The following is a 23,357-nucleotide window of genomic DNA, read 5'->3' on the forward strand; positions in this document are numbered from 1 at the left end:
ATGCCATCATCATACTGCAAGCTGGCAGCCGGCCTTTTCACAAAGCCCTGTCCACTTTGGGACACTTTTCAGATAGAGCACCAAGAGATCTTCAAACAAAAAATGGACTTCAACAAATCTTTGTATTCCTGATGCAGTAATTCTTCCACCCCATTCCATAAGAACCGATCGGCAACAGAACCATCAAGTTATCTAATCTTTTGACTATGAATGGTCTTGTTTTTATTTAATGAACTGCACGTAACTGTATGTGAAAGCAAAATGCTGCAGATGGTCAAAATAGGAAGAAAACCCAGAAAATACCGTAGTATTTGTTTCGGGAAGCGTCTTTGGTTGGAGATTTAGTTTATATTTTGAGTAGAATTCTGGTGCGATTTTCAGTCTGAAATGTTAAGTTTTTTTCTCTCCATGATCCAAGATTTTCCGTTTTGCCATTATATTATCTCCTTTGCATGCCCCTATGTTTATTGTGAAGCCTTTTTCATAGTACATTCATAAGTAATAAGAGCAGAATTTTGCCATTCAACTCATCAAGTCTACTCCGACATTCAATCATGGCTGATCTATCTTTCCCTCTCAACCCATTCTCCTGCCTTCTCCCCAGAACCCCTGACAACCGTATTAATCAAGAATATCTCTATCTCTGCCTTAAAAATATCCATTGACTTGGCTCCAGCCTTCTGTGGCAATGAATTCCACAGATTTACTGCCCACTGACGAAAGAAATTCCTAATTTCCTTCCTAAAGGAACATTCTTTTATTCTGAGGCTATGACCTCTGGTCCTAGACTCTCCAACGAGTGGAAACGTCCTCTCTATCCAAGCCTTTCACTATTTGGTAAGTTTTAACGAGGTCCCCCTCATCCTTCTTAACTCCAGCGAGTAGAGGCCCTGTGCCATCAAATGCTCATCATATGTTAACCCATTCATTCCTGGGATCAATCTTGTAAACCTCCTCTGGACCCTCTCCAGCGCCAGCACATCCTTCCTCAGATATGGGGCCCAAAATTGCTCAATACTCCAAATGAGGCCTTATAAAGCCTCAGCATTACATCCCTGTTTTTGTATTCTAGTCATCTCAAAATAAATGCAATATAAATAAGGTTTCAAACCTTAAATAAGATGTAAAATAAATCCATTACTACTCTTAGTGGCTTGAGTTCCTTCCAAGCATCCATGATTAATTTTGTAAAAGCCACACTATGATTCGATATTATTTCAGCCCAAATGTAAACTGTGCACCAAAGAAAGCTTATTCAGCTAATTGAAATGTACTGTACTTTAGCAGTTCCAAATATTGGCAGCACACTTAGTAAGCATTTTATGTTGGTATTTGCTTAGTTAACAAATTATTTCTTCAATAAGGTTTATTTGCAAATTCAGTTACATCATTATTTACAGTAGCAGTTCATTAAAACTCACCACAAACCTAATGCCAATAAATTTGCTAAATAGCTACCATGGATGATGGTACGATACCTATTAAAATTAGCGATGTTAAAAGTTGATTTGCATGTTTTAAATTTGTGCCAAGTGTAAAGTAGCTTATTGACTCACTTGATGTGTCTCCTAAAAAAAACTTTATAAAATTTATTTTCAGTGCATGGAACCCTTGAGTATTCTCTTGAACTTGATATCATAGCACAATGAACATTATATGAGTTCCTTTTGTCCTTGTAAAAAGTCAGCATTTGCATTGTGATGCTGAAATAACAACAATTTTCAGATTTTTTATTCTAACATAACGGCAACTTACAAAACAAGATTTTAAATTAAATCATTAATTTGAATTTCTAACCAACAAATGTGAATTATCTGCGAAGTGCCCCTTCCATTTATGTGGCAGTAAGATGAATCAGGTACTTCACGTGAAAGAAAATACAGTGGAGAAATAAGGAACTGCAGATGCTGGTTTACAAACAAAAACAAGTGCTAGAGTAGCTCATCAGACCAGGCAGCATAAAAAGAAGGGTAGGAAAAAAAAGCTGCAGATGCTGGTTTAAATCGAAGGTAGACACAAAATGCTGGAGTAACTCAGCATCTCTGGAGAGAAGGAATGGGTGACATTTCGGGTCGAGACCCTTCTTCAGACTGATCAGTCTGAAGAAGGGTCTCGACCTGAAACATCACATAAAAAGAAGGGTCCTGTCCCGAAATGTCACCTATCCATGTTCTCCAGGATGCTGCCTGACCTGAAGTACTCCAGCACTTTGTGTCTTTTTTTTATGCCACATGTTTATATCTTGCTGATCCCAATGGATTAAACTGTATAACGTACATATCTACTTTTGTTCTTATGATGAAAGGAAATAATTGATGAATCGTCTGAAGATGGTTGAACCAGGGGTGTTTTCTCATTATGCAGTTGCTTTGCATTGCGGATGATTTGCATGTATTATGTGGCTAATGTTGGAACCGCAAACTTTACCACAGACGGGGAAGGAGGTGGTTGATGGAGAGTTTGCAAGATGCTGTGCTCATTCTGCCACTTACCATAGCTTCTGTTCCTGCTGTAAGTAGTTCAGATCGCAGATTCAGATCTCAGATCAAAGTCAAACTCGGATAGGGCTGAGATTAACTTTGATCAATTATTTCTTGATGTAGCTGTGATTCTGTTAAAGGCATTGATGGGTGATGCTGACACCTGGTGGAAGTATGGGGTTTGTTATTTTCTAGAGGTTTTTTTAGGGCATTACATTCTGCAGGAGAGAAGTGCCAGGTGCTGAAGGATTTTGTCTTGACTTCAAGTTTTTGGATGCAACAGATGTTCCCAGATTTTATTACACTAGGGAGCATTTCTGTTCAAGTGCAGCATGACCGGGGCGATGCATGGCAGGCAGGTATTGCAGGTCGGGCCATGAGAAGATGGTAGAAGGTCTTGCCAAATTTTAATTTATCCAGTCGTTCAAGACCAATTTCACCACCTGAACCTCCCTCTGGCATGCACAACGCAGATCAATGTTCATTATCCTGACAGAAAATATGGCCCTGTGAAGTATGTTGTGCCATCCACATTTGAGGAATCATGTTAAATCAGCTAGTTGATAAGCAAGAGTCTAGAGTATGTAATTGTTACATGTACCGACAATGGAACAATGATTTATTTTACTTGCAGTAGCACAACAGGCCTGTAAACACAATATACATAGATAATATATAATACACAAAATTCAATAAATTAATGACCCCAATGCGAGTGCAGAAACCCCCCAAATCCAGTGCATCCAAAGACAACACATAGTTGATGTCTTAATGATCAGTGGTGTGTCATGTTCAAGAGCCTGCAGAACTATCTGCCAACAAATGAATCAAGATTACATGCAAGACTAACATGTGTTATATTCTGTTCTAGTGTTTGTGTTTCATTGGCAAGGTTTCATTGGTATCATCTACCACTGGGTGGAATAAATAAGAGTTAATAATGCTGCTTGATCTCAGTGCTTGTACTTGGGCTATTTAATTTTAATTTTGCCTCCATTGTGTCTCTCCCTGCCTTGTTTACTTTTTAGCAGATTATTGTTTCAAGCTATCACCTTTTGCCATCAATCTTATTTTCATATTTTGGACTGAAGAATGAACTATCCCTATAGACATTTGAAACTGCATTTTTGTTGAATGCTTTTTGTCTCTTTGTCCATCTTTGTTATCTTACAATCATCAACAATACAAAATGTAAGGTGCAGAAAATTATCTTATTCTTTCAAGCAATGTGCTTGTAGCTGCTATATTTCTGACTTATTTATACTCAATTATTTTGTAGCTTTGTGAATAGAGGGAAGAAGGTAATAGTTGAATCTCAAAGGGCAATATTAGACTATATTCAAATCATGTTTATTTGAGAACATTTTAACTTTTTTTGTATAAAATTTATTTCAACATCCTGGGTTTGTGCTGACATCTTGTGCTCTACAAGTAGCTGCACAGATAAGTTGTGAAACTGGCCAATGCTGATCTGATACAATCAATCTTATCCTAAATTACTCTCAAACATCAGCAAAATGATGGAAAGGGTCTTCAACGGTTATCAAGCAGCATTTAATCATTATCAATAGCCTGTACTTGATCAGAAGCACTCAGTTCCACACCTTACCGCACAGTCTTGACTTAAAACACAAAACTGAATTGCAGGGATGAGGAAAGTGACTACCCTTGACATCAAGGAGCTCCAGTAAATTATCGAAACAATCAAGTAGAAATTCCTCCATTTGTTCAAATCACACCTTGCACCAGTGGACAGTTGTGATTGTTCGAAGTATTCAATTCTGTCACGTTTCATTACAGCTACTGATCGCCATAGCAGTGCCAATGGCACAATATCTTCACCTACTTTGTTAAAGATCTTATCTCTGTCATGTTGGACGGTCATTGTAACATTTGATTCTAATTGTGACTCTTCAGGAAAGAAGGCAATGCCTGCATGCACTATGAACAATATGAAGCATTTGGCTAATAAATGACAAGTAACATTTTCACCATTCGAGAATCAGATAACGATAATTTCCAACAACAAAAAAACAAAGTACATGAGGAATTCAGCAGATCAGGCACCATCAATGAAGGCAAATGGACAGACAACATTTCAGGTGAGGGGAGGGGGGAAGAAACAGAGGCCCCCGGCCTCCCCGCGACCTTTCTGATGGGACATGAGAGTGTAAAGGTACCTAATGTCCAAGGTAAAGATGTCAGATCTGTTGAGTTCCTCCAGCAGTTTGCTCAAGATTCCAGCATCTGCAGACTCATAATTTCCAACAGGATATATAGCCCTTTGACGATTTGCAGTTCCTTAATTTATGTGCTGGATTTTCAAACTCAAGTTCTTTTCAATAGCTAAAAGTTTATTTTTGTTACCTCAAGCTAAAAAAATACTAAGGACTGCATGTTACATTGTTCAATGGAATATCATTGCACAAGTGACAGTAGAAGTGATTGGTTGTTAATTTCAATGGCCACCTGCGTTTAAAATGGCACCTGTGTTCTTGAGACAATGATATCTGATGACCACAGGAACGTTACGTGGAAGCATTTTTTTCCCTCCAAGATAGTTTTTTTTCTCCTTGTCAATTTCTAAAATAACTTTTCAGTGGTTCTTTCGTTCCAGATTAAAATAGTTTTATAACCAATTTGGCCTGCGCAATACGGATAGAGTTCCTTCATTCATCAATGCGTAATATCCAATTTGTGTTATGGAAACGCATGTTACAGCAGTACTTTGGTATTTTCTGTAGTATTGGTGATTTTTTTCAAATTAAACAGATTGTCATTTGTACATCGGACATCCTTTGTGTAAAATTTGGGGAATCAGTATCTGCCACTGGACCATGTGAGCTCCATGGCTGAGCAGAATCCCTCCTCCAACTTGGCCTGGATGTCCATGTTTGACCATGCCTGCTCCGGAGTCCGAGATGAGATTAAATGGGTACTACGGTTTTCTCTCTTCTTGAGATTGCCCTCTCCCTCCTCCTCCCATTGTCAAGGATGACTTGCCTTCTCTCCATTTCTCTGAGTGGGCAGGTGCCTGCCACATATGTGGAAGGAGGTGCTAGATTCGGTAGGCGAGTAGCAAATATGGGAGATGGTGAACTCCTTCATTTGTGCTCACTAGGCATCTGTTCTGGAGCCATTTTGGATCTTCATTTTGTATGGTCACAGGCCAGGTATTTCAATGAATTGATGAGGATATTACTTTTTTAAAGGAAATATTGAGAAGATCCATGCATCCATGATTATTTCTGGTCTGGTGAACAGTTTCCTTGGTGAAGCTTGGAGAAGAGTGCCTTTTTCAGGAGTCTGTGCCAGGCATGTGGATGATATGATTAGTGTCTTGATGTGGAGGTAACATCCGCAGTGTCTTCAAAAACCCATTGGCAAAATGAGTGAACCAACCACAGCGTGCTCCCCCAACTAATTTCCCCTGTGAAAAGCATTATGGACAAATCCTGGACAATATCACATTTTAATGTTGTTTTATCATGTTTTTCTCCATTTCTGGCCCCCCATTTGCGTCTTCCCATGCCTCCCCCCCCCCCCCTCCCTTTTATTATCTCCTTCATAATTATGAATTTGTCATTACTATATTACCTATTACTTTGTGCATTGAGATATAAATTTTGCAGTGGGCCATGATTTGTGCCTAGTACATGGAGAGACAAAAAGAAATTGTCTGGTAAAATGCTGGATAAATGTTGCAGGTTGGCGAGCATGTGTGGAGTGAAGAACAGAGTTAACGATTCAGGTCAATGAACTCTCATCAAACTATTCTGATGGAAGGTCATCAATCTGAAACATTAACACTGTTCTGTCCGCAGCTCCTTGTGATTTGGTATTTTTAGCTGCTTCTGTTGTGCAGATCCAAGGCTTCAGCAGCTTTTTTGCATAATATTTTGCTCATTAACTGGAATGGGGAGAAATGTTTTGAATAGTGCAGCAGAGCTGTGAAACTGCACGGTATGACTTTTTTTTCTTTTGGCTTCCGATTGTATCATTCTTAATTAATTTCTTGTGCTTCAAAAATTATTTTTAGTGTGAATCAAGTTTGGTGATCAATTCGATGTAAACCAGATGGTTTTAAACAAAGATTATTTTTCCTGGTAGTTTGCAGCAATAACAATCCACCTAAAAATCGTGATCAGTTTATGGAATATAAGATGCACGTTTTCATCATAGAAACTCCCTGTGGACTGGTTTAAAATGTATAAATCCAAGGAATAAATTGAATGTATTGCAAAGTAGCAAAGTTAGGTTTATTAAACTTTCCATCAAAACATTGCCTTAAATACATTGAGGATGATGTAATGTCATATGGAAATTATCACAACATTTGAAATGCATTGTGGAGGTAAAGAACAAAACCATTTGAGCAGTTAAAGTCTAATTGAGACTAGAGCTGAATTTTATACTTTGCACCGGTACAATATTAATTGTCCCTTAATTACATATTGTAGAATAAGAGAAATGTATGAATGGTTCTGAAAACACATTAAACGGCCAGGAAAGGAAGATTGTAATATGCACATGTAGGTGCAGAATGATAGTTGATTTCATTAGTGCTTCTCATTTATATGCACTGCCTGTTCTTCTGCAGTAAAATGAATATTCTAATACTGTGTATAAAAAGGATGATGCATTTCAACATGTCACATAAATTTACATGTTATGAAAGTATGCTTTTTTATATTTCCCTCTGAATACCTAAGATTTTACTGATGTTTTAACGGGCAAAGATGTTTTTTAAGAGAAACTGGATAAATTCTCTTTTTTCTGTTCTAATTTAAAAAATATATAAAATATGCTACACAGGATTATTGAATGTGTTTACGTAGGTGTAGAATATTTGAATTTAAAGGGACTTGAATGTACTGTAGCTTTTTAATTTTGTGTGTGTTTATTTACAATGAAGGTGAAAAATTACATCAGCTGAGATTTTTGCATGTGAGACCTCATCTCAGTTTCCCCCTTCAGATATCTGAAGTTTTCACAGGATGGAGGTTCCATTTAAAACAGGTTTTAAAATACTGCAGTGCTCCATCCCTTCTTAATCCATATTTAATTTTATAAAACCAAGCTTGTTAACTGATTTAAGATTTCATCATGGTAAAAGACTGAATTAAAATATGTTTTACGTTTTGTTTCTCAAACTGTCCATCATATCTTTTGAAGACTCCTCAGTCCCACTGGCAGTTGTTGATATCTAGGGACGACGTAAGACAATTTATTGTAATCTTTGGCAAATGTAACGGAAGCTTCTTTTCCCTAAAGACCTCCAAGAATAAAAAGGTCACTTCATTATCTTAATGTAACTTGGATGCTTAGCCAGCTGGTGTTGTGCCTAAAAGTACTATACTGCAGATACTGTAAATCTGAAATAAAAAAGAGAAAATGCTTAAAAATACATCCCAGGGCAGACAGATGAATGCAATTTTTCTCAATGTTAAATGTGTGACCCAGAGTTGGAGAGGGCATTGAAGATGGAAAGTAAATGCCATTATTGAGATACTAGAAACGTTCCTCTTAAATGCATGTGCATAGAAAATTATTATAATCGTTGTTTCATAGCCTTGAATACTTTAAGTCGCTATCCTTTAATATTGACGTAGATTAATAACATGGCTTCTTATTATTATGGCATTGATCGCGCCATGAACCAGAGTTGAGGTGATATTGACATTTAGATTTTAGTATGTGTGCGACACCAAGAAACCCTGATAAAACTGAAATCAGTGCACATCAAGGGGAAAACAGTCTAAAGGTTAAAATTATATCTTCCACAAAGGAAGATAGTTGCTGGAGGCCAATCATTCAAAGCCTTGGGGGTTGCTATGGTAGTTCCCCAGGGTAGCTTAGCCATAAGTGAAGATTAGAAACTTGGTGTCCTGCAGAGAATGACTCACATGATGGTTCTAACCTTTTCTACCATTTGTAAGGCACAAGTCAGAAGCATGTCAGAAAATTGTCTACTTGCCACGATGAGTGCAGTTCCAACATCACTCAAAAGCTCCACACCGTGCAAGTATGCTTGATTGGCATCTTATCCACCATCTATACACTCATTCCCTTTGTCATTGGTGCACACTGGCAGTAGTCTATGCTATAGATATTGATCAAATGTATTGCCAACTCAGCCTACTCTGACAGCCTACCTCACAAACCTGCAATCCTTGTTGCCACAAGCACAAGGTTTAGCACACACAGGATCTCCATCATCTGAGTCTCTTTCAAGTCGCATGCCATCCTGATCTGAAAATATATTGACATTCCACCATTGTCACGGGGTCTAATTCAACGTTCATAGGAGATAGGAGCTGAATTAGGCCATTCAACCTATCAAGTTTACTCCGCCATTCAATCATGGCTGATCTATCTTTCCCTCTCAACATTCTCCTGCCTTCACCCCATTACCCCTGACACCCTTATTAACCAAAATTCTGTCAATCTCCACCTTAAAAATATCGATTGACTTGGCCTCCACAGCCGTCTGTGGCAATGAATTCCACAGATTCACACCCTCTGACTAAATAAATTCCTTCTCATTTCCTTTCTTCAGGTACCTCCTTTTATTCTGAGGCTATGGCCTCTGGTCCTAGACTCTCCCACTAGTGAAAACATCCTCTCCGCATTCACTCTATTCAGGTATTTCACTATTTGGTAAGTTTCAATGAGGTCCCCCCTCATCCTTCTAAACTCCAGTGAGTACAGGCCCAGTGCCTTCAAATGCTCATCATATGTTAACCCACTCATTCCTGGGATCATTCTCGTAAACATCCTCTGGACCCTCTCCAATGCCAACACATCCTCAGATATGGGGCCCAAAACTGGTCACAGTATTCCAAATGTGGTCTGACTAGTGCCTTATAAAGCCTCAGCATTTCATCCCTGTTTTTGTTTTGTAGCTCTCTCTAAATAAATTCATTGCATTCACTTTCCTTACTATCGATTCAACTTGCAAATTAACTTTTTGGGAATCCTGCACCAGCACTCCCAAGTCCCTTTGCACCTCCGATTTCTGAATTCTCTCCCCATTTAGAAAATAGCCTATGCCTTTATTCCTACCAAAATGCACGACTCCACACTTTGCCATGCTGTATTCCATCTGCCACTTCTCAGCCCACTCTCCCAACCCATCTAAGTTCTTTTGCAGAGTCCTTGCATTCTCTACACTACCTGCCCCTCCATCTATCGTGGTATCATCTGCAAACTTGGCCACAAAGCCTTCAATTTTTTCATCCAAGTTATTTATATACACCTTTAAAAGTAGTGGCCCCAGCATGATCCCTTGCGGAACACCGCTTGTCACTGGCAGCCAACCAGAAAAAGCCCCCTTTATTGCCTCGTTCTTGGAAGTTTTTATCCGACAGCATTGTTGGAGCAGTATAACCAGAAAGAATGCGGTGGTTCAGGAAGGTAGCTTACTAGTAGCTTCTTAAGGGCAATTCATAATTGGCAATAAATGCTGGTCAGTGATATCTTCATTCTGAAAAATTGAACAAATAATATTTTTTAAACTTGAGAGGATCAACATAGCTAATGAAGTTGATGTTTTGTATGTGCATTTTTTAATGCCATGTAATGAATTGCCACATATTGACTTAGCCAAATCAAAGTCCAAGGCATTAAAGGGCCAGCATGGTTACAACGTTGGCTAAGGATTAGAATACGGTTAATTTTTTTCCAGAGCTGAGTGAAATACAGATGTTCAGTAGAGTTCTGTATTTGGGATCTTTGTACTTTTAGATCTGTGTAAGGTTTGGATATTAATATACAGCGCAACTTCAAAGGTCTGAGGAAGGGTCTTGACCTGAAACGTCACCTACTCCTTCTCTCCAGAGATGCTGCCTGTCCCGCTGAGTTACTCCAGCATTTTTTGTCTAACTTCAGCGTAATATCAAAGTTTGCTGATGCGATTAAAAGATTTCAGGAAGACCTAGATAGATTTGTAAAATGGATCAATGCACAACAAATGAAGAAGTGCACTTAGCAGGATGACTGAGGAGCGACAATATTAAAGGAGCATGACTGCAAAATGGTTAATTTAAATTTAATGCAAAATGTGGAATTTAAATTAAATCGAAATATTCTGGAATAATCTTCTTTAAAAAAAATGCGGGTATCTGCAATGATGGCCTCAAAACCACAGGGTTGTCTTAAAAAATTGGATTCACTACTGTCCTTCAGGAAGGAAATCAGTTGTTCTTATCTCAGCTTATACAGTATGTGACTTTGGACCTTGAAATGGCCAACAAATTGCTTGTTTATAATTTATCATAACCCTCCCAAGAGCAATAAATACCCCTGCCAATGGCATCCAAATATTTTGGATGAACAAAACAAAATGTGGTGCAATTTTGATAGGGATGCTGGGCAGGATCTTGATGGTATATTTGCACAAATATTTGATGGTGGAGCAAGTTGAGAATGCATATAAAATCACAAGGGATCCTTGATCCTGAAAAGTAGAATTTAAATCCCAGGACATGATATATGGGGAGCGGGAAAAGGGTGGTTATTTCATAGCTGCAAAATTGTGCTCACTTCTAGATTTTGTGCTTTAGGGGTCATATTGTATGATCTGAGGGACCTCAATTAGATGGCAAAGTTGGAATGGAGGTCAAGAAGAAAATTGATGGAAGTGTCCGGAACCATAAATGTTTCTTGGGGTAAAGTAAGGTGATATTGAACTGCAAGTAGCATTATCACCTTTTAATGGTGCTAAAATGTAATTGTTTGTCATGCTAATACAATTTATGAAAATTGTATTAATAATGAAGATCTTCTTAGAACATTATTTTTCAAGTTCCAGTGTAACACCCTGCTGAAACTGGCATTCAATTTCTCCATTAATTTGTTGCGATCCCTCAAGTTGCTGCCATTTAATCCATGAAAGAGTTTGCAGACAACTCTTAAAGCCATCAGAGTACAAATAACTCCTTTCCAACAACTTGGGCTGTGCCTGAAGAAACTAATGTTGTAATGATAGAGAGCGTGGGGTCAGTGTTGTGGGTGGTGCTGCTGCTGCGGGAAGGGTGCTCCCAGTGACCAGTGGTGTGCTCTTTGCACGAGGGGAGAGGGGGCATGACAGAGAAAACTGTAATATCTACAACAGGTCCTCATGGCGAGTAATTGTCGGGGAGGTTACTGTGGGGAAGTGAATGCACACTATGAATACCTGCGCCTTGGGAAAATCTGCTCATGCTTGTTTTTGCCTGCTCCTGTGGGCTGCTCAAAAATAAATGAAGTATACTTTCCATGATTATGGAATTTGATATTATTCCAAATGCAACACTGATAGGGAAACATTTGGAGCTTAAAGCTGAGAAAGACGGCAAGACTTAAGATTACCATGTCCATTAGACGTAGGAGCAGAATTAGGCCATTAAGCCTATCAAGTCTCCTCTGCCATTCAATCATGGCTGATCTATTTTTCCCTCTCAACCCCATTTTCCTGCCTTCCCCCCATAACCATTGACGCCCTTCCTAATCAAGAATCTATCAATCGCTACCGTAAAAATACCCAATGTCGTCTTCCACACCCACCTGTGGCAATGAATTCTACAGATTCACCACTTCTGGCTAAAGACATTCCTCCATTTTGAAGTTGTGACCTTTTGAAGATATGACTATTCTGAGTCTGTGCCCTTTGGTTCTTTTCTCTCCTAATTCCTGGAAACATCCTTTCCATGTCCACTCTATCTGGGCCTTTGATTTTCCGGTATGAAATCCCCACCCCCCTCATCCTTCTAAACTCCAACGAGTTGATTGCAGTAAATCATAGATCTCAATGAGGGTGAAAAGTGCAGTTTGAGTGTTAGCTCTTTTTAATGGTTAATAAAACTAGTTGTTCTTTGCATAAGTAAGATTTTTTTTTTAAATTGGAAATTGATTTAGTTTTGTAGTTTGAGAGATACATCGCGAAAACAGGCCCTTTGGCCCACCAATTCCACTGACCAGAGATCCCTGCACATTGACACTATCCTACACACACGAGGGACAATTTACAATTATACCAACCCAATTAACCTACAAACCTGTACATCTTTGGAGTGTGGGAGGAAACCCGAGATCCCAGAGAAAACCCACGCAAGTCACGTGGAGAATGTACAACCTCCTTACAGACAGCACCCAAAGTCAGGATTGAACCTAGGTCTCTGTCGCTATAAGGCAGCAACTCTACCAAAGCGCCCCTGTTGAGGATAAATTTTGTTTGAACTATTGACATCATTTGGCAAGATTTGTGCATGGGTCAGGGGTCGGGAGGTGGGTTGTGAAATGGAGTCAAGGCAAATAAGAACCTGCTGAAAAATCGGAAGTCAAATTTCTTTAGGAAGGCTGGATGTCCCAATATGCACGAGTTGTGTGAAGGAATTTTTAAGCCACTATTTTCTTTATTAGTACAGATTCGTAATTCAAGGGCCGCTAAGGCGCCCAAGAAGTTCATTCATAAGTTCCTGCTTTACTTTCTCTCTTTTTCCTCATTAATTTTTAGTTTAATTTAGAGATACAGCATGGAAACAGAACCTTCAGCCCCATTGAGTCCATGCTGATCATGGATCACCTGTTCACACTAATTTTATGTAATCCCATTTTCGCATCCACTCCCTACATACTCTGGGCAATTTTTACAGAGGCCAATTAACCTATCTGCGGGAGGAAACTCGAGCACCCGGAGAAACCCTTGCAGACACAGGAAACACTGCAAAGACAGCACCTGAAGTCAGGATCAAACACTGTGAGGCAGCAGGTCTACCAGCTGTGCTACCCTAAATTTATTTTCACTCATGTCCATGTTTTCTCCTTTGAAAACCCTGCTTGCTTCTGTCTCCTCTATAGATGATATTTCCAGATAACTACTTTTAAATGTTTGTCCTTGTGTCCCTTTTGCATCTATTGTACAAAACCTTCAATTGATGCCCCTCTCTTAACTACTTGTTAATGGGAACAGCATCCCACGATTTGCCTGGCATAAACCAGCCACGAATTTGGTCAACTTTATCAAATTATCTCTTGGTCTCTTGCTCCTCCAGTCTTCTACAGCCCCAGAGTAGAAGCATTGAAGGATCCTCAGAGACACTCTGAATTTCCTCAGCTGTCTAAGGTGGTAAAGGCGCTGCTTTGCCTTACCCACCAGTGGGCAATGTGCGTTGCCCATGTCAGATCCTATTTGATGTGGACTCCCAGGTATTTAATACTGCTCACCCTATCCACAGTAAACCCATTTATTTCCAGTGGCGTGTACGTCCTTGGATGTTGAGCCCTTCTAAAGTCCACAATCAGCTCCTTCGTTTTTTTGACATTCAAGACGAAGCTATTGTCCTGACACCAGAGTGCCAGATCAGCCACCACCTCCCGGTAGGCCTTCTCATCGTTGTCGGAGATCCGGCCCACCACCACAGTGTCATCAGCAAACTTGATGATGGAGTTTGAGTTGAACCTGGCCACACAATCATGTGTGTACAGGGAGTACAGTAGGGGGCTAAGGACGCAACCCTGGGGGGATCCTATGTTCAGGGTGAGGGGGCTAGATGTGTGTTCCCCCATCCTGACCACTTGGGGCCTGGCGGTGAGAAAGTCCAGGACCCAGGCACACAGAGGGGTGCTAAGCCCCAGTCCCAGCAGCTTCTCAGTCAGTCTGGTGGGGACTATGCTATTGAAAGCTGAACTAAAGTCAATGAACAGCATCCTCACAGAGCCCCCCTTCTGGCTGTCCAGATGAGAGAGAGCGGTATGCAGAACCTGGGAGACCGCATCATCCGTGGACCCAGAGAGTTGTGAGTTTGTGGAGTTCTCTGCCACAGAAGGCAGTGGAAGCCAATTCACTGGATGAATTTAAAAGAGAGTTAGATAGAGCTCTCGGGGCTAGTGGAATCAAGGGATATGGGGAGAAGGCAGGTACAGGCTACTGATTGTAGATGATCAGCCATGATCACAATGAATGGTGGTGCTGGCTTGAAGGGCCAAATGGCCTCCTCCTGCACCTATTTTCTATGTTTCTATGTAACCTTAACAATCATGAAAGAAATGGATACATTACTCGAATTTTGTCCAAACCAGTGTTTCAAAAAAGGGTTAAAATTTCACATTAAATATCAAATATCATTAAATATAGGTAAAAAATATTATATAGGGTTAAAATATAGGGTTAAAATAAGTACCACATGGTGCAGATTTAGGTTAAAAGAGCCAGAGGATAGATTCCCTCCCCCTCCCCCCCCCCCCTTCCCATGGTTGGTTGGACTGATCTGGAATGTAGTGCCTGAAAGCATGGTGGAGGCTTTGTCAGTAGTGACATTTGAAAGTGAATTGAATAAGTACTTGGGTGAAATGTTATAAAGCTATCTCCTTTGTTGTATCACCCTCATCCTTGCTGGGATCTCTTGGTACTGAGGCTGACATTTGTGACATTTCACATAGAAAATTAAGAACTTTGTTTAAATATCAAATAGTAACATCTACTATTGTTGATGCTTTTATTGAGCATTGCTGTAAAGTGGTATTAAATGAAAAGTCACAGTCCAAAAAGCCAATGATTCTTTAAATTTTGATCACTATATTTCAATCCTTCTCCTCTCCCTCTCCAACATGCCACCAAAAAAGAAATAATGCACGAGTACTGTTATTGCTGTAAAATTGCTGTCTAGAAAGTAAAGGGAAAGCAAAATGTTTCTAGTGAGGTTTGCAAAAATTGCAGAAAATCTGTGAGTTTTGGCCTAGATGTTTGTTTCACTAAAAGAACAACTGATATCCTGGCCAAGGAGTCTCTTGATAAAATCGGCACCTCTCTGTAATGGTGCGAAGTAAAACCTTTTACTGGTTGTATATTTAAGAGTCAAGTGTCTTTAATTGTCGTATGTACTGACCTATAAAATTGTTTTTTTGAAGAAAGGGCACTCAAAAATGCACAAACGTACATAATAATACAATAAATTAATAATCACTAATACTAAGTATCTAGCCCATTATAGTCCAACACTAAAGTATGTAGTGCAACCAAAATAATGTCTTAGTAGATCATAGTTGAAGTAAAGTTATGGTTGGCGTTGTGCAGGATGGTTCACGAGCCTGATTGTTTCTGTGGGAACAAGTTATTCTTGAAGCTGGAGGCCATAGTTCTCTGGCTCCTGTACTCGCTTCCCGATAGTAGCACTGAGATGAGAGCGTGGCCAGGGTGGTGTGGGTCTTTGATGATATTCACTGCCTTTTTGATACAGCTCCTCCTGAAGATTCCTTTGATGGTGAGGGGGTCAGTACCTGTGTTGGACCAACAATGTCTACTACCCTTTGCAGCCCCCTTCATTCCTGGTCATTTGGGTTACTGCACAGGCTGTGATACAACCGGTCAGTATGCTCTCCACCATAGACTTGTAGAAGTTTGATAAGAGTATTCGGCAACCTACTTAATCTTCTCGATCTTCTGATGAAGTAGAGGCTTGATTTGCACCTATAATTCCCCCATTACTTACACCAGCTCCCATTCCTGCTGAAGTAAACTGAATCAAAAGTGATTCAGGAGCTCACTGAATCGTTGCAATCATAAGCAATGTTTCCAAAGGGAGAACCCTTGCATAACAGGAAGTTTTAAGTAATATGTTTTATCCAAAAAGAAATATTTATTCACATTTCACAGATAAAACTGTTACCTAATATCGTAGTTGGGGAACATACTTAATAGGACCAATGTTGAAATCCTATTTTGCTCATGTTACATTTGAATGAATGAATGAATAAGTTTATTGGCCAAGTATAAATATACAAGGAATGTGCCTTGGTGCTCCGCTCACAAATGACAACACAAACATACAGTTAACAATTAAGAATAAAGCATACACACATCAAAACAATACGAATTTGCCCGATTGGGACGAATAAAGGAATATATTAAGGATACACCATTACGGTCTAAACATGTGGGTGAAAATAAATCAGAGCAAATTTTTTTAACTCATAATAATCAAATTATATCCGTCAAGATATTTGTCCCTTTACGGCATGTGTAAAAAATGGTACCTGTAAATCTTCGATGCACAATATATGAAGAATTAAAATGATACTTCATAAAGTTTAAATTCAATTTACAATACTGTAGACCAGCGTTTTTACACCTTTTTACACCTTTTTACACCCTTGAAATAATTTCCATGTCTCAGGGAACCTCTACATAAAAATTATTATCTATCTTTATTAATCTCTTTCTCTTTGCAAACAGAATAACTAATCTTGGAGGAGAGAGAGAGATAAAAAAACAACACACACAAACTATTCATAAACTAACAAAAAAACACACAAACTTTTCATAAACTAACAAAAATAAAAATAAACATAAACAAACTTAATTTTTTTAAATTCATATAACATCCCTAAATGATGGGCAGAAATTACTAAATAATGTGGGCGAATGAGGGACAGTACCTGCACATCAGGAAGCACAGACAGGACTGATGGAGATGGTGCATGCTTCTGTACTCGAGTGAGTCACATGATGATACACACATCCGTCACATACAGCTCCTGTCCACTGACCACTAAAGGCCGTTTCACACTGGCGCCGCCGTATAGACGTCGCTAAATATATTCCCTTTGATTATTATACTTTTAAATGATATAACAGGTTGAAGACTATTATAATACCCAAGAATTTTCCAAGAATATGCCATACGTGTATAATAAAATTACAAATATGAAATTAAACACCAAAATGACTCAAAAATGCATTTACTTATGATTGGCCTATTTATCACTACTTCTCTCGGAACCCCTAGCGACCTCTCGTGGAAGGAACCCTAAGGTTCTTGGGAACCCCGGTTGAGAATGCTGTAGACTTTTACATTTAATTAATGACATTAAATAATAGTTGCAACAGAAAAATATAGAAACATAGAAATATATAAGTATCACTGAAGATAAAACAAAAAAGCTGAAGTACAGAGCCCTCCATAATGTTTGGGACAAAGACCCATCATTTATTTATTTACCTCTGTTCTCCACAATTTGAGATTTGTAACAGAAAAAAAATCATGTGGTTAAAGTGCACATTGTCAGATTTTAATAAAGGCCTTTTTTTTAATACATTTTGGTTTCACCATGTAGAAATTACAGCAGTGTTTATACATAGTCCCCCCATTTCAGGACACCATAATGTTTGGGACATGGCATTGTCATGTAAATGAAAGTAGTCACGTTTAGTTCTTTGTTGCATATCCTTTGCATCCAATGACTGCTTGAAGTCTGCAATTCATGGCTATCACCAGTTGCTGGGTGTCTTCTCTGGTGATGCTGTGCTAGGCCTGTATTGCAGCCATCTTTAGCATGCTTGTTTTGGGGGGCTAATCCCCTTCAGTTTTATCTTCAGCATTTAAAAGGCATGCTCAATTTGGTTTTGGATCAGGCGATTGACTTGGCCACTCAAGAATTTACCATTTTTTAGCTTTGAAAAACGCCTTTGTTGCTTTAGCAGTATGTTTGGGATCATTGTCTTGCTGTAGAATGAATTGCTGACCAATGAGTTTTGAGGCATTTGTTTGAAGTTGAGAAGATAGGATGTGTCTATACACTTCAGAATTTATTATGCTACTACCATCAGCAGTTGTATCATCAATGAAGATAAGTGAGCCAGTACCTTCAGCAGCCATGCATGCCCAGGCCATAACACCCCCACCACCGTGTTTCACAGATGAAGTGGTATGCTTTGGATCTTGGGGAGTTCCTTATCTCCTCCATAGTTTGCTCTTGCCATCACTCTGATATGTTAACCTTCATCTCATCTGTCCACAAGACTTTTTTCCAGAACTGTGGTTGCTCTTTTAAGTACTTCTTGGCAAACTATAACCTGGCCATCTATTTTTGCGGCTTACCAGTGGTTTGCATCTTGCAGTATAGTTTCTGTATTTCTGTTCATGAAGTCTTCTGCGGACAGTGGTCATTGACAAATCCACTCCTGAAGAGTGTTTCTGATCTGTCGGACAGGTGTTTATGGATTTTTCTTTATTATAGAGAGAATTCTTCTGTCATCAGCTGTGGAGGTCTTCCTTGGCCTGCCTGTCTCTTCGTGATTAGTAAGCTCACCAGTGCTCTCTTTCTTCTTAATGATGTTCCAAACAGTTGATTTTGCTAAGCCTAAGGTTTGGCTGATGTTCTAACAGTTTTAATCTTGTTTCTCAGTCTCATAATGGCTTCTTTGACTTTCATTGGCACAACTTTGGTCCTCGTGTTGATAAACAGCAATAAAATTTTCCAAAGGTGATGGAAAGACTGGAGGAAAGACTAGCTGCTGAGAGCTCTCTTATACCTGCATTAAGGAGGCAATTAAACACACCTGAGCAATTAAAAACACCTGTGAAGCCATGTGTCCCAAACATTATGGTGCCCTGAAATGGGAGGGACTATATATAAACACAGCTGTAATTTCTACATGGTGAAACCAAAATGTATAAAAATACCCTTTAATAGAATCTGACAATGTGCACTTTAACCACATGTGTTTTTTTCTATTACAAATCTCAAATTGTAGAGTACAGAGGAAAATAAATAAATGACGGGACTTTGTCCCAAACATTACAGAGGGCACTGTAACTCAGCAGGACAGGCAGCATCTCTGGAGAGGAATGGGTGACGTTTCAGGTCGAGACCGTTCTTTACACTTCTCTCCAGAGATGCTGCCTGACCTGCTGAGTTGCTCCAGCTTTTTGTGTCTATCTTCGGTTTAAACCAGCATCTGCAGTTTCTTCCTACACATAGTATCACTGAGTTGACTACAAAAATCTAAATTTAAACTCTAACCAATCAACTAAATTTTTTGGGGTAGATAATAATAAACTCTGTTATATGTTGTTTATTTATTGGTGGCATACGTAGTTAGGTTATTGGACTTGCAACTCAAATCTGGACGAGTGATCTGGAGACAATAGTTCAAGATTCATAGTTTCGGTTAGACTTTCGGACTTTTGGATGACTCTGCAATTGTGGGCTGCATCAATGCAGGGAGGGAAGCTGAATACAGAGGTGTAGTCAATGACTTTGTAGAATGGTATGGGCTGAATCACCTGCAGCTCAACACTGACAAGACTAAGGAGTTAGTGGTGGAGAGGAACACCCTTGTCCCCTGCCTCCATCAATGGTGTTGATGTGCAGTTTACCAAGGAGTACAAATATCTTGGAGTGTACCTGGACAGTAAACTGGACTGGCCCAGGAATGCTGAGGCCCTGTACAAGAAGGGAAAGAGCTGGCTGTACGTTTTGAGAAGGCTTCGCTCCTTCAACTTCTGCAGTAAGATGCTGTAGATGTTCTACCAATCAGTGGGCCAGGGCCTTTCTCTTCACTGTCGTGTGCTGGGGCAGCAGGGCGAAGGCTGCAGATGCCAACATGTTTAACAAATTCATCAGAAAGGCTGGCTCCGTCCTGGAGGTGGAGTTGGGTTCATGGGAGGTGGTCTTGGAGGGGAGGATGCTCCTCAAACTGCGGAGCAATGTGGACAATACAGCTCACCCCCTCCATGACACACTGGTCAACTTGAGTACCTTCAGCAACAGATTGGTTCCGCCAAGCTGCAGTACAGAATGCCACAGGAGATCCTGCTTCCCCCTGTGGCTATCAAACTGTACAACTACTTCCCCTTCCGTTGTGAGGTAGATTGACTCCCCACCCCTCATCCCCCCCCAATCTTTGCACATCCCCAATCTTTCCACTCGTTACTTTAATTTCATGTATCGTGTGCTTTAATGACTGTTGCCTCCTGCAATAAATAAAGTTCTATCACATCGCACATACATCATCGAAACAGGTTCTTTGGCCCACTGAGTCGGCATCGACCACGATCACCTGTACACTAGTTCTATCCTACACACTAGGAACAATTTACAGAAGCTAATTAACCTACAAACTTGCACATCTTTGGGATGTGAGAGGAAACCGGAGCACCTGGAGGTAACCCATGCAACACCAGAGATAACCCAAGCGGCCACACAGGGTGAACCTATAAACTCCTCAAGAGCCTCTGGCACTGTGAAGCACCTGTACTAATGTGCCACCCGTATTTTGCTCAAGATTTCAATACCTGCAGTTCCTCCTGTCAGCTCAATACTAATCCTACTGCAACAACAGAATACTGTGAAGTAACACTTGCCATCACATGGACTTGTTTTCTAATCGTTCCTTTGCACTCATGTTTGTACTGGAGAGTTTGTTTTTCCATTGTCTTGTAGAACGTGTGTTTTTGTGTGTTTGAGTTCATGTGCCTGTGATGGTGCTGCAAGATTTTCATTGTACCTGTCCCTCACCATACTTGTGCATATGATAATTAACTAGACTTGACAAGGTTGAAATATATTTAACCACATTCTCAGCAGTGCATCTATTGATGATGTATCTGTCCATGATTGAATTGGTATTTGTATGATGGAATTCTCCATTTTCCCTGAAATGCTTTCATCACCTAAAAATATACTACATATTTAAAAATAACATTATAACGGACCAGAGGAGGGGAGAGCAAATGGTGTCCATTATTATCGATTGTCCGTTATAACCGGTTAAGGGATTCGTTCCAACCAGCTAGTGGCCACTCTGTGAAACAACGAGCTGTTTTAAAAAACAAAGTACTTTTTAATAGCTAAAAATGTATTTTTGTTACTGTGAACTAAAATTACCAAAGGCTGTTTGTTACATTATTTAATATAGTATCATTGCACAAGTGTCCATTGAAGCAATTGCTTGTCAATTTCAGTGACTCCACAGTGGAACTAGCAGCCTGCGTTGTTAAACAGACAGCGGTGTCTGATTACTGTGAGGACGCTCCATTCACTATAACCGAAATCCATAATTACCAGGGTTTACTGTACTCGGTCACTGGGGCAGTTTGGCTGCTGAAACTGCTAACTACAAATTGCAGGGCAGCAAATTGCCAAGATGTCTTTGAATGAACCTTGCCTGACCTGTACCACTTAAAAGGACAAGGAAAAGGGACACTATTAGGCTAAATTGAGCTTGGGCTTGCCGATAGAACTGATGCGAATTGGTGGAAAAAAGAAAAATATAATGTTTAAAATGTAAACATATTTTAAATAGTTCAGAAATATTATTTCAGAACAATGTATTCCATGTCCAGGGATTTATGTTTTTACAATGTGCCTTGGGTTGAAATTATTTTACATTACATAACAGATCACAAAATAATTCTTAAAGGGAGATTGTTCTTTACAATCATGTTGCATATTTAAAAACATCCTGGGTTTCCTCAGTAGCATGAAGGAAGTCCCTGTCTGGAAGATGAAGTTTGTTCCACAAAATATGTAACTTTTCCTTTTACAATAGTATTATTCCATCTATAATGCCTGGGAGTTGGATTACTCTAACCGAGGTAATGAAATCACATCAACCTTTGCCATATTGGTCTACTGTTACAATCTTAACTGCTTCTATTATTAATTTTTAAACTGTTTGGCATTAGCAATAGTATTTCAAAATTTTAAATTAGGTTTTCCTGTTAGTAAACACTGTTTCTATTTGAAACTTTTCATTTCACACACTGAATATTATTATAATTCATAATTTAAATTTTCAAACAAGTTGTCTTCTAAAAGTTTTCAAGTGCAGAGGTATAATAATAACTTCAACATTTAAAATTTATTTTGTTTAATTTATGTTCACTTAAAGGGCACATAATTGAAAGTTTTGTTAATTCTGTGTTGATGTTTAGAATAGAGAGGGAGTCAAAGTTATATTAGAGGATTTTGTGTGATATCAATGTTTACAACACTTGTGTGCTTTACCTGCTGATCAGTGTGCAGACTGCCCCACCTGCCTTTCATTGTTTCCAGGAAATACATGATGTGTGAACAGCAGGAAGTATTGCTTTGACCTCGTAGACCGTTTCCCATTACAATAATTGCTAATCTCTGAATAAGACAGCCATGTTTTGCGTATGAGACAAGATGGTGTGGTGAAGATCAGCTGCCTAGAATTTTTTTAAACATACAAGGAATCCTTCTGCATGTGCTTCATTTGGGAGTGCCTTTTTTCAAACAACACATTTGTCTCTTGTGTATATTGACCTCAAAGGTCAGTTGTTGGCAATACAGTATGTATTTGTGCCTTCATTCATACAAACTGAAAAACAAAACTGTTTGTTACGAGAGCTGTCACGACTGTGCAGTCGAAGGATAATGGCTACTTCCTGATTAAACCACCGTTCATGCAGCTGATATTAAATAACTACTTGTTTCTCAAGAGACTACAGTATGCGGAAGTGTTCTTAACCATTTTCTTTTCTTTTATAAAAAGGAAACATTTCTACATTTGTACTTTTTAAAATTGAGAGCCATACTGTCAAGAAAAGACTGAAGGTCTAAAATGTCATAATGAGCAATGAAGTGAAGAATGTTGTAATTTTAAATATTTTAGTAATCTTTGCTGGATTGGGGAAGTTTCAAAAATATACAATGAAACTGGTACTACACCATGCTACCTAAATATACTCAGAAAACATTTTCAACAAGGCCTGCTGGTTGAGAGGTACTGTACTTTACAAAAATCCTTTACAATATTGTTTCGAAACTTGTTTTAGTTAACTTTTGTGTATAATGCATTTTTCAATTTTTACTTTAAAAAAAATGTTTCAAAGTAAGTTGTATGATTGACAATAATTAACTGCCAATTCTAGAACTAATGATGATTAGATCAGAATTTACTGATCTAATTTTCTCAAGTAGAAGGTCTTCGACATCTATTCATACAATCCAACATTTATTTATTTGGCCTCTCTTCACAAGGCAATCATATGTAGGGAAATGAGTGAACCATTGCTGTACAATTAAAACAGTTATAATATGCTGAAATTGTTTATTTGGATAATTGTTTGATTATTTTGGCACAACATA

At 39.1% G+C, this 23,357-nt stretch overlaps 1 protein-coding gene across 3 annotated transcripts in view; it reads left to right on the top strand.

Moving 5' to 3' along the window:
* Window positions 1-23,357, top strand: part of baz2ba (bromodomain adjacent to zinc finger domain, 2Ba) — a 185,235-nt gene that overhangs the window by 43,855 nt on the left and 118,023 nt on the right. Inside the window, exon 1 of one of the 3 annotated variants that reach the window (XM_078403832.1) lies at window positions 4,400-4,582. The exons of the other annotated variants lie outside the window; for them this stretch is intronic. Within the exon in view, the coding sequence (XP_078259958.1) occupies window positions 4,453-4,582 (130 nt within the window). The 5' untranslated portion in view covers window positions 4,400-4,452. Of the gene's footprint in view, window positions 1-4,399; window positions 4,583-23,357 lie in introns of those variants that run through there. 3 annotated transcript variants of the gene reach the window in all.

The sequence above is a fragment of the Rhinoraja longicauda genome, chromosome 8, assembly GCF_053455715.1.
Source record: "Rhinoraja longicauda isolate Sanriku21f chromosome 8, sRhiLon1.1, whole genome shotgun sequence".
NCBI lineage: Eukaryota > Metazoa > Chordata > Chondrichthyes > Rajiformes > Arhynchobatidae > Rhinoraja > Rhinoraja longicauda.